General features: G+C 46.0%; 1 protein-coding gene across 1 annotated transcript in view; it reads right to left on the bottom strand.

Annotated features, from left to right (window-relative positions):
* Window positions 1-6,642: 6,642 nt before the first annotated feature.
* The window catches only part of Dcaf7 (DDB1 and CUL4 associated factor 7), a 28,412-nt gene continuing 20,266 nt past the window's right edge, over window positions 6,643-14,788 (bottom strand). Inside the window, exons 6-7 of the mRNA XM_028865168.2 lie at window positions 13,033-13,150; window positions 6,643-11,359 (exon numbers count right to left, since the gene is read on the bottom strand). Of these exons, the coding sequence (XP_028721001.1) occupies window positions 11,187-11,359; window positions 13,033-13,150 (291 nt within the window). The 3' untranslated portion in view covers window positions 6,643-11,186. The remainder of the gene's footprint in view (window positions 11,360-13,032; window positions 13,151-14,788) is intronic.

A 14,788-nucleotide genomic window follows, 5' to 3' on the forward strand; every position in this document is an offset into this window, starting at 1 on the left:
GCCTGAGCACAAATTCTTGATCACTTTTGTTTCCCTTGAGTGGTCTTCATTGTCTCACTGGTGAAATCCCTGCTTCCAACGTTCAGCTCATGGGACTGGAGAGATGGTTCAGCATTTAAGAGTGCTTGCTGCTTTTGCAGAGGCCCCGGGTGTGATTCCAGCACCAATATGGTGGCCCAGAGCTTCTGTAACTCCCATCCCAGGAGGTCCAATGCAGCTCTGTAGGCTCTACACACACATGCTGCAGGCAAACACTCATAAAAATCCTTAACTGAGTCTTTAAAAATTATTTATATTTTATGTGTGTGGGGTTTTACAAGTGCTCTTTTTATTTATTTTGTTTTATTTTATTTTTCTTTGAGACAGGGTTTCTCTGTGTAATAGTCCTAGTTGTCCTGGAACTCCCTCTGTAGACCAGGCAGGCCTCTAACTCACAGAGATCCGCCTACCTCTGCCTTGAAAGTGCTGGGATTAAGGGCATGTGCCACCACTGTCTGGCTTACAAATCCTTAACTGCAATATAGTTCACCTGTTCTTGTCATGGAGTAGGTTCTGGGGGTCTGAAATCCAGGGCTTCTAGCATGCTAGGCAATGAGCTATCTCCCAGGGGCTCACTCTGCAGGCCAAGCGTAGTTTTGAATTCATGGTGATCCTCCTGCCTTAGCCTCTCAAGTACTAGAATTACAATCAGGAACAACTGCTCCCAGTCAGCACATATCATTTTAATTTATTACATTTTATTTACTTTGTGAGCATGTGTGTGAATATGGGTGTTACAATGCATATTTAAAGGGCAGAGGATAACATGTTTTCTCCACCATTTAGATCTTGGATATTGAACTCAGGTCACCAGGCTTGGTGACAAGATACCCACTGAGCCATCTTACTGGCCCCCATGAATTTTTCTGAAATTTCATAATCCAAGCTCCTGAGAGATGGACTGTCCCCTTCTTCCTTGTACTGTGCAAGTCACAGGGATTAAACTCCTGAACTTCTCTCAAGTCCTGTAGTAAACCCAGACTTGTTTTTGTCTCATTTCACCTGGCTACATTTTGCTCTTCCTTAAAAATTCAGCTGGGCATCAAACATCAGACTCCCCATTTAGGTGTGTTAACCTGCGGGTCGATGGTGGTGCACGCCTTTAATCCCAGCACTCGGGAGGCAGAGCCAGGTGGATCTCTGTGAGTTCGAGGCCAGCCTGGTCTACAGAGTGAGATCCAGGAAAGGTGCAAAGCTACACAGAGAAACCCTGTCTCGAAAAACAAAACAAAGCAACACCAACAACAACAAAAATAGATGTGCTAACCTATGTTCCCACCAGCCATCATGCATGCCTATACCTCCGCACTTAGGTTTTCTTAAATTAATCACGTGTGCATTCAGTTTGTGGGAGTGAGTTCTCTCCTTCCATCACGTGGGTCCTGGTTCAAATTCAGGTCATCAGGCTTGGTGGCAGGAGCCTTTATCTGCTAAGACATCTGGCTGGGTTAGCACTTACCTGTTTCCTGTCAAAATGTTAATGTCTACCACAGTACTGTAATTCCCACACTCGGTAGTTTTTTTCTTTTTCCTTAAATAAGCTTTATTGACAGATTCTACATAATACAGGGTGTCAACTTAAAGTGTACAATGATTTTTAGTATATTCACTGAGTAGCTATCACCACAACTTAGCCCTTTTATCACTCTGAAGGAAACCCTGTGTCCTTTGCAGTTGCTCCTCGTCCCCCTCACAGGTCTAGACAACCTACACTTGCTTCTGTTGAACATTTCATATTAATGAGAGCATGTAATATGTGGTCTTTGTGAATGATTTCCTTCATTTAGCATGTGCCCTAGTGTGGTGGTTTGCATGAGAATGGCCCCCATAGGTTCTTATGCTTGGATGCTTGGTCCCCTGTTGGTGGCATGTTTGGGAAGGACTAAGTGGTGGCTTTGTTGGGGAGGTGTGTCACTAAGGGTGGGCTTTGAGCTTTCAAAAGCCCAGACCATTCCCGTTGGTTCTCTGCCTCCAATTTGCAGATCAGGATGGGTGTAAACTCTGAGCCACTGCTCCAGTGGCCACGCGCTTGCTGACGTGCTGCCCGCCACCATGACCATGGACTCTAACCCTCCAGAATCATGAGCATCAGTAAACACTTTCTTTTAAAGTTACCTTGGTCATGATGTCTCTTCGCAGGAAAAGTAACTAAGACCCCTGCTTATCTTTGTCAACCTGACACAGCCTAGAGTCATGTGAGAGGCCATCCTCAACCGAGGAATTACCAAATGAGATTGGCATGTGGACATGGCTCTCTGTGTGAATCTTATTTAGACAGGACAGTCCAGACCACTGTGAGCAGCACCATCCCTAGGCAGGTGGTCCTGAGCTACATAAGGAGCCTAGTAGCTAAGGTGCTGGAGAGGTGGCTCAGCAGTTAACTCAACCAGAGCACCTGGGTTTTATTCTCAGCACTCATGTGGTGGCTCACAACCATCTGTGACTCCAGTCCCGGGAATCTGATACCCTCTTCTGGTCTCCACCAGCATGCAAGTGGTACACAGACAAACTCAGGCAAAACACCCAGACGCATTTTAAAAAACTATTTTTGCTTATATATTTTTATTTTATATGCTTTGGTGTTTGGGCTGCACTTATGTCTATGTGAGGGTGTCAAATCACTTGGAGCTGGGCTACAGACAGTTATGAGCTGCCATGTGGGTGCTGAGAATTGAACCCAGGTCCTCTGGAAGAGCAGTCAGTACTCTTAAGCCCTGAGCCAACTCTCCAGTCCTCAGACACCTTTTTAAAAAATGGAAAAAAAAAATACAAGTAGCTAAGCATAGCCAAGCATGAGTCTGTCTTAGTCTCTCTTTTACACACACACACACACACACACACACACACACACACACACACACACACACACACACACGGAGAGAGAGACAAGAGAGAGAACAAGAGCACAGGTACACTATTCATCTGTGGATTGTTTCAAGCTCCCGTTTGGTTCTTGTCTTGATTTCTCTCAATGATGGACCATGGCCTGAAGTGTAAACCAAATCAATCTTCCTCCATCCTAAGTTGTTTTTGCTCATGGTGTTTGTCATAGCAACCGAAAGGAAACTAGAACACCATGTTTTCAGGGTTCAGTTGACTGTAACACTAATCAGTATTTCCTTCTATTGCCAAACAATATTCCATTGAATGAACATTTTACTTGTACATTCCTCAGCTGTTTCTTCTACCTTGTATTATGAATGCCATGAGCCATTTCTCTCTCTCTCTTTCTCTCTCTCTCTCTCTCTCTCTCTCTCTCTCTCTCTCTCTCTCTCTCTCTCTCTCTCTCTCTCTCTCTCTCTCTCTCTGTTGTTTTTCTGTGTAGCCCTGGCTGTTCCAAGACTCACTCTGTAGATCAGGCTGGCCTCCAACTCAAAGATCTGCCTGCCTGCCTCTGCTTTCTGAGTGTTGGGATTAAAGGCATGCGCCAGCATCATTCCGCAAAGAGCCCTATTTTTGTTTCTCTTGTATATATGCCATGGAGTGGAACTTCTGTCATATCATAATCATGCTTAACCTTTCAAGGGAGAGCCAGACTTAAAACAGTTGCATCAATTTACATTCTCACCCTTAATGTTAAGAGGGTTCAGCTTCTCCACATATTCACTAAGTATTTCTTTTTGTCTATAACTATAGACATTCTAGGAGTGTGGTGTTGTTTCATGGTGGGGTTTAATTTTGTTTTTATTGTTGTCTTGAGACAGAGTCTCCCTCTGTAGCTCTGGCTAGCCTGGAACTCACTGTGTAGACCAGGCTGACTTCAAACTCAAAAAAATCTGCCTGTCTTTGCCTTCAGAGTATTGGGACTAAAGGTATGTACCACCATACACAGCATCTCATGGTTTTAATTGTACTTCATGACTACTGAAGTTGAACATCCCATCTTCTCATGTGCTTTTATTTATAGCATGACTTTTTTTTTTTTTTTGAGACAAGAGTCTCATGTAGCCCAGGCTGGCATCAAACTCACCTAGCTGAGACTTACCTTTTGCCTCAGCCTCCTGGGTGCTAGTATTACATCTGTGAGCCACTGGGTCCAACACATTTTAAAAACGTATTTTTGTGTTTGAGTGTCTTGCCTATATCTACGTATGTGCATCACATTCATGTCTGTGCCTGAAGAAGCCAGAGAAGAGTGTCAGATTCTCTGGAACTGAAGTTATAGGTGGTCGTGAGCCACCATGTGGGTGCTGGGAACCAAACCCAGGTACTCTGCAAGATCAGCAAATGCTTTGAACAGGTGAGCCAACCTCCTCCCCTCTTAAATGTGTGTGTGTGTGTGTGTGTGTGTGTGTGTGTGTGTGTGTGTGTGTGTATGTATGTATGGGTCTCTGTGTGCAGGTACTTACTCCTGGGAGCCAAAGGACTGCACTGAACTCCCTGGAACTGGAATCACAGGCTGTTGTGGGTCACTTGATGTGAATGAGTGCTGGGAACTCCCAGTGCCCCTCACTGCTTTTTGTCTAGTGCCACACTGGTTTTTAAAACTTAAAAATGCAGCCTCTATTTCTCAAGACAGGGGCTTTAGACCAGGCTGGCCTCAAACTCCCTATGCAGGGAAGGATGACCTTGAACTTCTGATCCTCCTACCTGCCTCCACCTGTCAAGTGATGGGACCATGGGTGTGCACCACCACACCCAGTTTTACACAGTGCCGAGGACTGAACTTGGGGCTTTGTGCATGAGAAGCAAGCACTCTACCAACTGAACCGCTCGCTCCCATAGTCCAAGCTTATGTTATCTAGTAGCAAAAATCAATAAAACAATCACAAATAAGCATAGAGACCAAAACAAGGTTTGCAGTTGCAAACCTGGGTGGATGACCAAGCTCTCCACAGTCAGGCAGCACAGAGTAGCATGGCCTGTTGAGATTTCAAGAGATCTCCCTCTCCTAGTGTTAACCTCCTAAATATGGCAGAAATCATGTCTCTCACAAATGGGGAGGGGGTGTGAGAGCTCACACATGTAATATAAATACATGGGAGCCTGAGGTAGGAGGATTACCATAAGCCTAAGGCTGATCTGGGCTACACAGTGAGTTTCAGGTCAACCTGAGTTATAAGATCCTGTCTTAAAAGCAAAAACAAAAACAAGCAAAAGAAAACTCATCCTCTCAGAGGCTCTTTCTTCACTGCTTATCTTTCTAACATGCAAGACAAGTACAGTGGTACACAAATGTAGCCACAGAGGCCGAGTCAGTTCAAGGTCAGCCTGGGCTACATACTGAGTACCAATCCCAAACATCAGCACATAGACCCTGCCTCAAATAAATAAATAAATAAAAAGGAGGGGGTGCTGGGGAATAGTTCAGTTGGTAGAGTGCTTGCTTACTGTGATGTTATCTTGGTTATCCACTTGATTTGGTCTAGAAACATCTAACAGGCATACTTTGTGAGGGCATTTCTAGAAAAGGTTATGAGGAAGGAAAGACCTTCTCCCAGTGTGAAAGGTACCTTCTTCCAAGCAGCCCTGATTCTAAGAGGCCTAGAGGTTGGAGGAAGGAGCCTTGCTCTGCCTGCCGACTTTCCCTTCTGGCTGGCAAGCACATCTACTCTGCCATTGCTGCTATCCTGCCCTGGCACTGAAGAACAGAAGCTCTCCAGGAATCTTCTAGGCTTTCAGTGCCAGAATAGGACTGCTGAGGTGGGCAGCTTTGTGACCTGAGATGGTACTGGGTTTTCAGCTTCTCTTAGTGAGCAGATGGCTATTACTGGACTACTCGGCCCTAGTGTATGAGCAAGTCTAATCAATCTCTTTTTATCATATTCATTCTATCAGTTCTTCTTCTCTAGAGAACCCAATTATCTGTCCCTGGGTTTGATCTCCAGCATTACATAAACTAGATGTGGTGGTGCACATCTGTTATCCCAGCACCTTAGAGGCAAGAGGATACAAAATTCTAAGTTATCCTTGGCCACAAGGTGATCTGTGTAACAAGGCTTGCCCTAGTTACACAGATCCTGTCTCAAAAAAGTAAATTAAAAAAAGCAAGTCAGATCCTGATTAACCTCCGTTTTCCAAATTCTCACACGAGTTAAGATCCAAAAGTTTTGCAAAGGACATGACTCGCCCTGATCTGGTTGCTGCCTTCCTCTCTAGTCATGCCGCCCACCCTTCTTCCCACACATCCATTAACTGGTAATGCTCTGAATCTGACACTTTCTTATTCATATAAATTTGCATATGACTATTCTCTGCCTTAAGTGGCATTCCCTATTCCCAGACAACTCCTACTTAAGTCTTCAAAACTCAAATCAGACATCCTTCATCTTGTGACGTTTTCCTGAGGCACTCTGGCTCTCACCCTGACAGGAGTGGCCTCAGGGTTCCTAAACACAGCCCCATTACTGCAGAACACTACAAATGAGTGGACAGCCCTCTGACAAAATAGAAGCAATCTGAGGGTCTCGGCCCTCGGCCTGGAGTAGGTGTCCATGTTTTCTTAGTTGCCTAGGAAGTGGGTGAACAAAGAGGAGACACAGTTAACGAGCTGGGCCATCAGAATACTGGGTCGAATGAGGTGGAGTCCAATGCCCTTCCAGTACCTCTGAAACATGACCACAGGAACAAACCGGGAAGAACTGAATTCACCACAAGAAGAAATTCAATCTATACATGTTCAAGTTTTATTACAAAGTATGATGGGCAGAAAATATGTTACTTCTTATACAGGAGGCTGAAACAGAACAAACAGACTTAATGTATGTAGGATGAAGAAAAGTCACAGAAAGAACACTCCACTCACGGCTGCTTTTCAAGTCACCTCCGGTGGAGAATCCTAAGCTCATTCACAGCACAGTGTTAATATTTTATTACAAGCCCTGTATACAATCAGCCCTGTGAAAGTAATATTTATAAAGGAGACATGGTTACAGTACAGTTCTGCAAAGGGGCAGCTTCCTCTCCACCTGAACAAGTGATGCCACAAAAGCTTTAGAAGGGAAGTTTAAATATCTAAGAAAGTAAGTTCACACACAGAGACTAAAGGGCACAGAAACGGACCAGTTAGAGCTTAACATTGTGTAGAACAGGAAATCTCCATTTTCTACATAGAGGTTTATACAATCATGCTGTAAGTCACACACAGGGTAGGGCAAGGGAAATCCACTGACGGAGGGGTCACAAACACATGGGACCAAAGCAAGTGAGTCATTTGACTAAAGCGATTCAAAGCTTCAGGTCAACAGTTTCCCTAACACGTGGACATTCCACTCAGGCCAAGTGAGAACACTTCTTTCAAATAGTATACAGCACAGTTCGGCTTCACTGAGTTGTCCCAAAGGTGGCTGCTCGTACATTTTCCAGCTGTCACACAGACTGTCAACATCCTTCTTCTGGAGTTCAAACTTCCCTTAGCTTATTGTTTCTGGCTGACACATTAGTTCAAGCCTCTTGGGAGAAGGCACCTGCATGTTTCCATATTTAAAAAGTGCCATCTAGTTAGCAGCCCAAGAAGCTTGTTCATTCCATAATGTCACATGCTTGACTCTGACCATTAGCAGCAATGGCAGTATGGGAGGAAGAGAGAATGTAGCGGGGCGAGGTGAACAAGCTCTGAGACATGAGATACTCAGCTGCAGCCTCCCCAGAGCAGAGAGGACAATTCTGGAAAAGCCCGTTAGGGTTCATGATGACACTGCTCAGGTCAGCTCTTCTCTCAGAAAACCAACCTAAATGCTAAGCACTCTCCGCCTTCCTCATCGCCGCTCTAAGGAAACATCACTTTGAGGCCTCTACTGCGGTGGTACTCTCCATCTTAAGCCAGGCGATCAAAGGAACTGCCCTATTTTCAAAATAAGGAAAGTGCGGGGCAGTTTGGTAAACTCCAGAGTCCTCCATGTCCTTACAGTCTAGGAACCTAGGGCCTAGGCTACATCGGGGAGAACATTCTACAGTGGAAAGGAATAGGAGAAAAGAAAAACAAAAGAGAAGAGGCTAGAGTGCAGTTCAGTAGAACCCTTGCCTAGCACGTGTGAGGGCCGCGCGCGCGCATGCACACACACACACACACACACACACTGAAAAATGAAAGGGCAAAGGGAAGATAAAGAAAGAGGGGGATCTACAAGAAGAACCATGGGTGCTGGGGACAGGGGCCTGTGATTCCAGCACTCAAGGAGACTGAAATAAGAGGATCCTAAATTCAAAGACAGACGGCAACAGTATCATCATGTACTGTCACGGGACCCTCCTACTTAGAATTTAACCCCCAGACGTCACCTATAGCAGCCCTGCTGTAGGAAGGGCTCTCGGCCCCTAGCTGTCACCCTCTTCCTAGTTACCCAGTGCCACATTAACAGCACTGGAAGGCCAGCCTCGGCTGAGGTCCAGGCTCACATCACAGCTATGAGAGAGACTCTCAATGCTACTCCCCTCAGCCCCTCTGTGTTCTCTAATATTTCCCCCTTTGATCCCAAGAACTCATTTTCTCCTACACCCTAAAATACCAATTTCAACTGTAACAATCATCAAAATACTGTAGGATTCTGATTTTTTTCCTGTTCTTCCTGAATTATAGCCAGTTCTCAGAGATCCGATTCTGATTTCGATAGAAAATTATCATCCAGAGAGATACAATCTCCTGTGGGGAAAAGCCTCAGACCCACTCAGCAGTTCAGCTCTCTGCTAATCTGACTGAGCACGCAACCTCCCACCCAGCACACACAGAAAGCACAGGCCAGAGCCAAGTCCAAACAGCACTGCAGCCATGCCGGAGCCTGGAGCTACAGCCCCTGGAGGAAAACACATCTGGAGGTCCTGACCCACCTCCCTGTTAGTCTAAGAACTGCAAATTTAAACAGACTGGCTTTTGACACTTTAATACATCTGTGCTTCCGGAAGGATGGCACACTAAGCGACTTTCTGTATCTCAAGGCTACAGAAATCTCTTCCTCAGCCACAGGGCCACCTACCCATGCTCTAAAAGGAGGGTGAGGGAGCTGGCGCTTCAAAATGCCAGCACTCCTGTAACGGTGGGTGCATGCATACTTGAAGATGGAGACAGAGAGAGTTTTACCTGGACCAGATGGAGGGCAGAGAAGGCAGGCTAAAGAAAGATGACAAGTCCACAGAGCAGGGGAAAAATCATCATGTGGTTGTTTCCAAAGCACAGAGCTACCTCAATCAAATCTATTCTAATAACTACTACTAACTTAAAAACTTTGTTTTCAAATTCCAGTTGACAAACCCCATCATCCAGCCCAAGTTAAAGCCCACTCAGAACACAGAGGCCCTTCCCAGCAGGTCCTACTATCGCTCCTGACTTCCACTGTAGACTCAGCACAGGAGAAACTGGGGGCTCCTACAGGAGCAACCTGAATTAGCAAGGCTGCCACCCTCCAGGACTCTGTCCTAGCCAGCAAACACCACTCAAAGCAGAGGTAATCACAATTTGTGCTCTCTGTCTGTAAATGATGCAGGGTAAAGCACATGCTAGTGCAGGGACATTAATCTCAAGCAGACAGACAGCCAGAGACCAGAAATCAGAATGACAAATCAGGAAGGCCCAGGGGAAACACCCTGACTGAAAATGCCTTTCCTGTGGGACGAGCCCCTATGTAGTAAAGCGATCTCAGACTTTGGGCATACAGCTGCAGCAGCTGTAGGAAGCGAGCAAAGACTCAGAGAGTCCATGTGCACAGAACAATGAGTCAATGTTTACTTCTCCAGCAAAGTGGCCAAATCATTACAATTCAGGCCTGCTACTCTCCTCATGTCAGAGAATCTAAGAAACCTTCAGGCAGCTCAGCAGAAAATTACCCTAAAGCATGTCCCAAACTCTGCCAGGGACTCATCTAAAGTCAGAACCATCCAAGTCCCCTCCATGGAACCCATTCATGTAACGGAAACAAACACCTGAGGCCTGGAGGTCAGCACAGCCAACTGCAGCCTACGAAGTCCAATATTGCTCGGAACCTAAACTCAGGGGTGGGCAAGTGTCCCAGATGGAGAGACTCTTGATGACTGGCCTTGGGGCCTAGTATTCCTTTGGAGCCATTTACTTGGTGGCCTGGAATCACCACAGCTGATTAGCCCAGCCTTTAGGAGAACTGCCTGTCTAGCTCAATCTAAAGGTCTTGTTCAGGGTCAGGACAGACGGCACCTCTCAGGAGTCTCTCATTCACAGCACTCAATCCAGAGATGGACCAGAATCCCACCAGGCAGAGGGAACTCAGCAAACAAATACCGAAGCTTAGCTTAGAGATCTTTCCTGCCTATCATTCAAGTTCTAAAAGGGAGAAATAGATTCTGAAAGCAAGTATTGGAAACACAACATAAGATCAGCTTTCCTGGACTGGTTCTCCCTCAGCCTGGTCCCTAGTCAGCTGCTCACTTAGCTCCACCGGGTACTCATTAGTGAAGCAGAGAGGGGAACTGGAGGGTGGAACAGAGGCTTCCTATGTCTGTCCTGGGCCTGTCAAGTCTTCAGGACCCAGACTGAGAAAGGTGTGAGTCAGAAACCTTGAGAGCACCAATCAGTTCTGAATCCCAGTCAGGGTGTGCCGCACAGGCAGTGACACAGGGAAGCAAACTGCTCTTGGGGTCTGGGGACCAGGAGCCACTGCAGGCACTGAGGGAGGAGAGGAAGGTACAAAGAGGGAGGACTGTAAAACCAGGAAACCAGGAAGATGAAATTCCTTTCATAAAAAAATTAGCCGGATAGATAAATATACAAAGTTGAGGTTTGTTAAAAGACACTGATGCCAGGAGGAAAGACAATGTGAAGTTGGCATTTGATCCCACTTAAGTGCTAGCATGGACATGGATGGGACAAGACATGGACTGCTGCCTCGGGCAGTACACACAGACAGACACGGGGCACACGGACAGACAGAGCCAGTGCTTGTACTGTTCATGAACACAACAGCTGACAAACAGATATACAGAAATGTTTAATTGAAGAAGCAAAGAAGAGGAAAGCAGAGAAATCGTAAACCCAGCCCTGGGCTACGATGCACCACACAGCACAGTCCTGCACAGACAGCGAGGGGCAACTGGCCTGGACTCCTACAGCAGCTTCTGGACACAGTGGGTGTAAAGCAACAAGAGACATACTGGCCACTGGAAACATGTTCTTCTTACGTGGGGAGGGAGGGGGCAGAGGCTGAAACACACAAGCCCCGGCCCGGTAGGTGAGTCGCCAGAGACTACACACGGAGTATCTCCAGGCAGTTGTTGTAGCAGATGGCGATCCAGTCAGGCTGAGTGGAGGCCCACTGCACATTGTTGATCTCTCCCTCAGCTGTGTAGGCCAGGATTGGGTCCTCGATGGCCCGAGGCATCTGCTGGATGTCCCAGATGAGAGCCTGGTGGTCATCCGCTAGAGAAAAAGCAAGCAAGAATGTCTCAGCTCAGAATGAGGTAACAATCTTGCATTTGGAGAGTCAGTCACAATTTGCAAAACATTTGCTCATCAAAACTTTGTGAGGGAGGTTTTATTTTAGAGATGAGGAAACCAAGATTTAGCAATATTACGATTTGCCCCATCATGCCATGTAGCCAGTGAGTGGCAAGGTCAGGACTCAAATCTAGGTCCTGACTCCACATTCTCGGTCCTTAAGCTCCATCCACTGCACTTGGGTTGGAGAATTAGATCAGGACACTAGATTCAGGAATCAGGAGAGGACACGGGATGCAATGGTCCCAAAACATGATGTCACTTTCAGCCACTAAAAATACTTATGTGAATGAAGATGCTTCTCTGATGACTGCTTCCCATTTTTTGTATATTTACACTTCAATGAGTTGTACAGATGATTGACATAAAGTGCTAAATAGACATGCACCATTAAAAGAAATTCCATCTGTACTTGTGATCCCAACAATAAGGGACTGGAGACATAGCTCAGTGGTAAAGTATCTGCCTATTATGGTCAATATCCTTGGTCCAATTCCAGCACCATCAGCAAACAAACAAATAAACAAACAAACAAACAAAAACCCCTCAACCATTGCCAACTAATGTGTTTTGCTAGGTATAGTGGCACATGACTATAGTCCTAGCACTTGGGAGGCAGAGACAAGTGGACCGCTCAGCCTGATCAATACAGCAAGTTACAGCCAGACAGTACTCCACAGTGCGATCCTGTCTCAACAAAATAAGTAAATAAAAATAAAACAAATAAGGAAAAAAATAGTACTCTGGAAGCAGAAACAGGATTGCCCTGAGTGTGAAGTCAGTCTGGGGTCTACATAGTAAGTTACAGGGCAGCCAGCACTAGAGAATGAGATGCTGACTCCAAGCAGTGTTCTCTCTTGAGATAATGACCAGACGCTACAGTCTCTTAGAGCTATGCTCACTGTCTTCTAAAGGTCACAATTAAATCTTTTTTAAAACTTATCCTCAAGCTGGGTGGTGATGGCACACGCCTTTAATCTCAGCACTCGGGAGGTAGAGGCAGGCAGATTTCTGTGAATTCAACGCCAGCCTGGGCTACAGAGTGAGTTCTAGGACAGCCAGGGCTGAGAAATCCTGTCTTGGGGGGATGGGGGGGAAGCAAATTGAAAAGATAATTTCTAACCTTTGACTTATTACAGCTCTGTATTTAATAACAGACTTGCATTAAGCAGCATATTTTTGAGAAGTACCCTCTTTGAGAAAAATAGTAAAATGAGAACTGTAAGTCAAACTACTGACTAGGTAAGGCTTTGTGAAGGTGAAAGACCCAAGGCCCAAGGGAGGTAATTCCTGGTAGTACCAAAGACCCTGTCACAGTCAAGAGGGTGCTTCTTCTTCTAAGAACCCAGACTCCCAGGGGACTGTACCTACCCCTACAGGAATACACACCCAGGTCTGTATCTGATACACACCGTCATTAGTCAACGAAAGATGTTCTGAGACCAACTGAATACAAAAGAGCATCTGGAGTGTGGACTGCTTCAATCTCACAAAACTGCCTGGAAATCTCACAAAACTGCCCTGGAAACAGCAAGAATCACACTCCTAGGGAGCCAGGGTCCTCACTCTCTGACACTTGCTGCTGTCATGGTTACCTGCGGTGCAAATGTGGCAGGATGAATGTGGGGCCCAAGCAATGCCATTGACACATGCTCGGTGGTTGTTCAGCCTGGCGACAGGTGTGCAGGGAACTCGAACATCCAGAATTACCACCTGCAGAAACAGAAAAGGACCAGCAATTGCAGAGTGTGGCAGGAAAAACAAACAAAATACACTATCACACACACAAATATTAAGCATAATCTTTTCATTTGTGGAATTGAAGAATATTAAAGACAGGATTTCCTAAAGATGGAGAAAGAAAGAAACAAAGAAACAAACACATCTGTGCTGAGAGACACTGGGCTTTAGACTAATGAAGAAGGGGAACAGGAACAGGCAATGTGAGTTTGGATGGTCCATAAACACCTTTGGTAAGTGCCTATAGGAAAATATGATGGTGGCGGTGCACGCCTTTAATCCCAGCACTCAGGAGGCAGAGGCAGGCGGATCTCTGTGAGTTCGAGGCCAGCCTGGGCTACAGAGTGAGTTCCAGGACAGGCACCAAAACTACACAGAGAACCCTGTCTCGAAAAACCAATCAATCCTCAACCAATTAATCAACAAAATGAAATGAAAATCCGTGTATCTTAGCTAGGGAGAATGAGCACCTAACCAAAGCAGAATCTGGAATGTAAGAAGTCTGAGGCACAAGCTTCACCCAAACTAAGGTTACCCACTGTATCCTCTCAACCAACAATCCACCCCTCATAAAACCTAGCAGACCACAGAGCTTTTGTTTGTATGTCTGCAACAGCTGGAGAGCCTGCCTAGAACACCAAAGGGGTGGTCTACTTTCTTACTCAGTCCCAGTAACTGTGACTTGGTTTAAATTTTAGTCATTTATATATTACTTGTCTTCCCTTTTTTTCCCCCCAGAGCTGAGGACAGAACCCAGGGCCTTGCGCTTGCTAGGCAAGCGTTCTGCCACTGAGCTAAATCCCCAACCTACCTTTTTTTTTATTATGAAATTAATGTTTATTTGAATTTTTTGAATTAGCTGTATAATTCATGATAAATTACCAGATGGATTTTTGTATTATTTCTTTAGGACTAGAGTTTTTCAATGACTTCATATTCGGACTCTTCAACTTTGAAGTTAGGAGACATTATTTGTACATTTTAGCTTAGAAGCCTCTTGCTGACACACTGTGGCAGTAACAGCAAGTCCTCCCAATGCCTGTCACTTTGATCTGGACTTGATCTTATCTCACCCATGAAGTTTCAGTATAGGATTAGCCTCCTTATTAACCACCACTGTTCCTCCACAAAGAAATTCCTGACCAGGGGCCAAAAGGCAACCTAAGGACTCATGGTGATTAGTGTTCCTGCACTGAGTCCTGTGCTGAGTCACGGGGGTTCTGTGTACCTGCACTCAGTCCCCTGCAGTCATGGGGGTTCTGTGTTCCTGCACTCAGTCCCCTGCAGAGTCACGGGGGTCTGTGTACCTGCACTCAGTCCCCTCAGGGGTTCTGTGTCCTGCACTCAGTCCCCTGCAGAGTCACGGGGTTCTGTGTACCTGCACTGCAGTGCCCTGCAGAGTCACGGGGGTTCTGTGTACCTGCACTCAGTCCCCTGCAGAGTCACGGGGGTTCTGTGTACCTGCACTCAGTCCCCTGCAGTCACGGGGGTTCTGTGTCCTGCACTCCCCTGCAGTCACGGGCAGAGTCACGGGGGTTCTGTGTACCTGCACTCAGTCCCCTGCAGAGTCACGGGGGTTCTGTGTACCTGCACTCAGTCCCTGCAGATCAC

Source organism: Peromyscus leucopus, chromosome 8b (genome assembly GCF_004664715.2).
Source record: "Peromyscus leucopus breed LL Stock chromosome 8b, UCI_PerLeu_2.1, whole genome shotgun sequence".
Lineage (NCBI taxonomy): Eukaryota > Metazoa > Chordata > Mammalia > Rodentia > Cricetidae > Peromyscus > Peromyscus leucopus.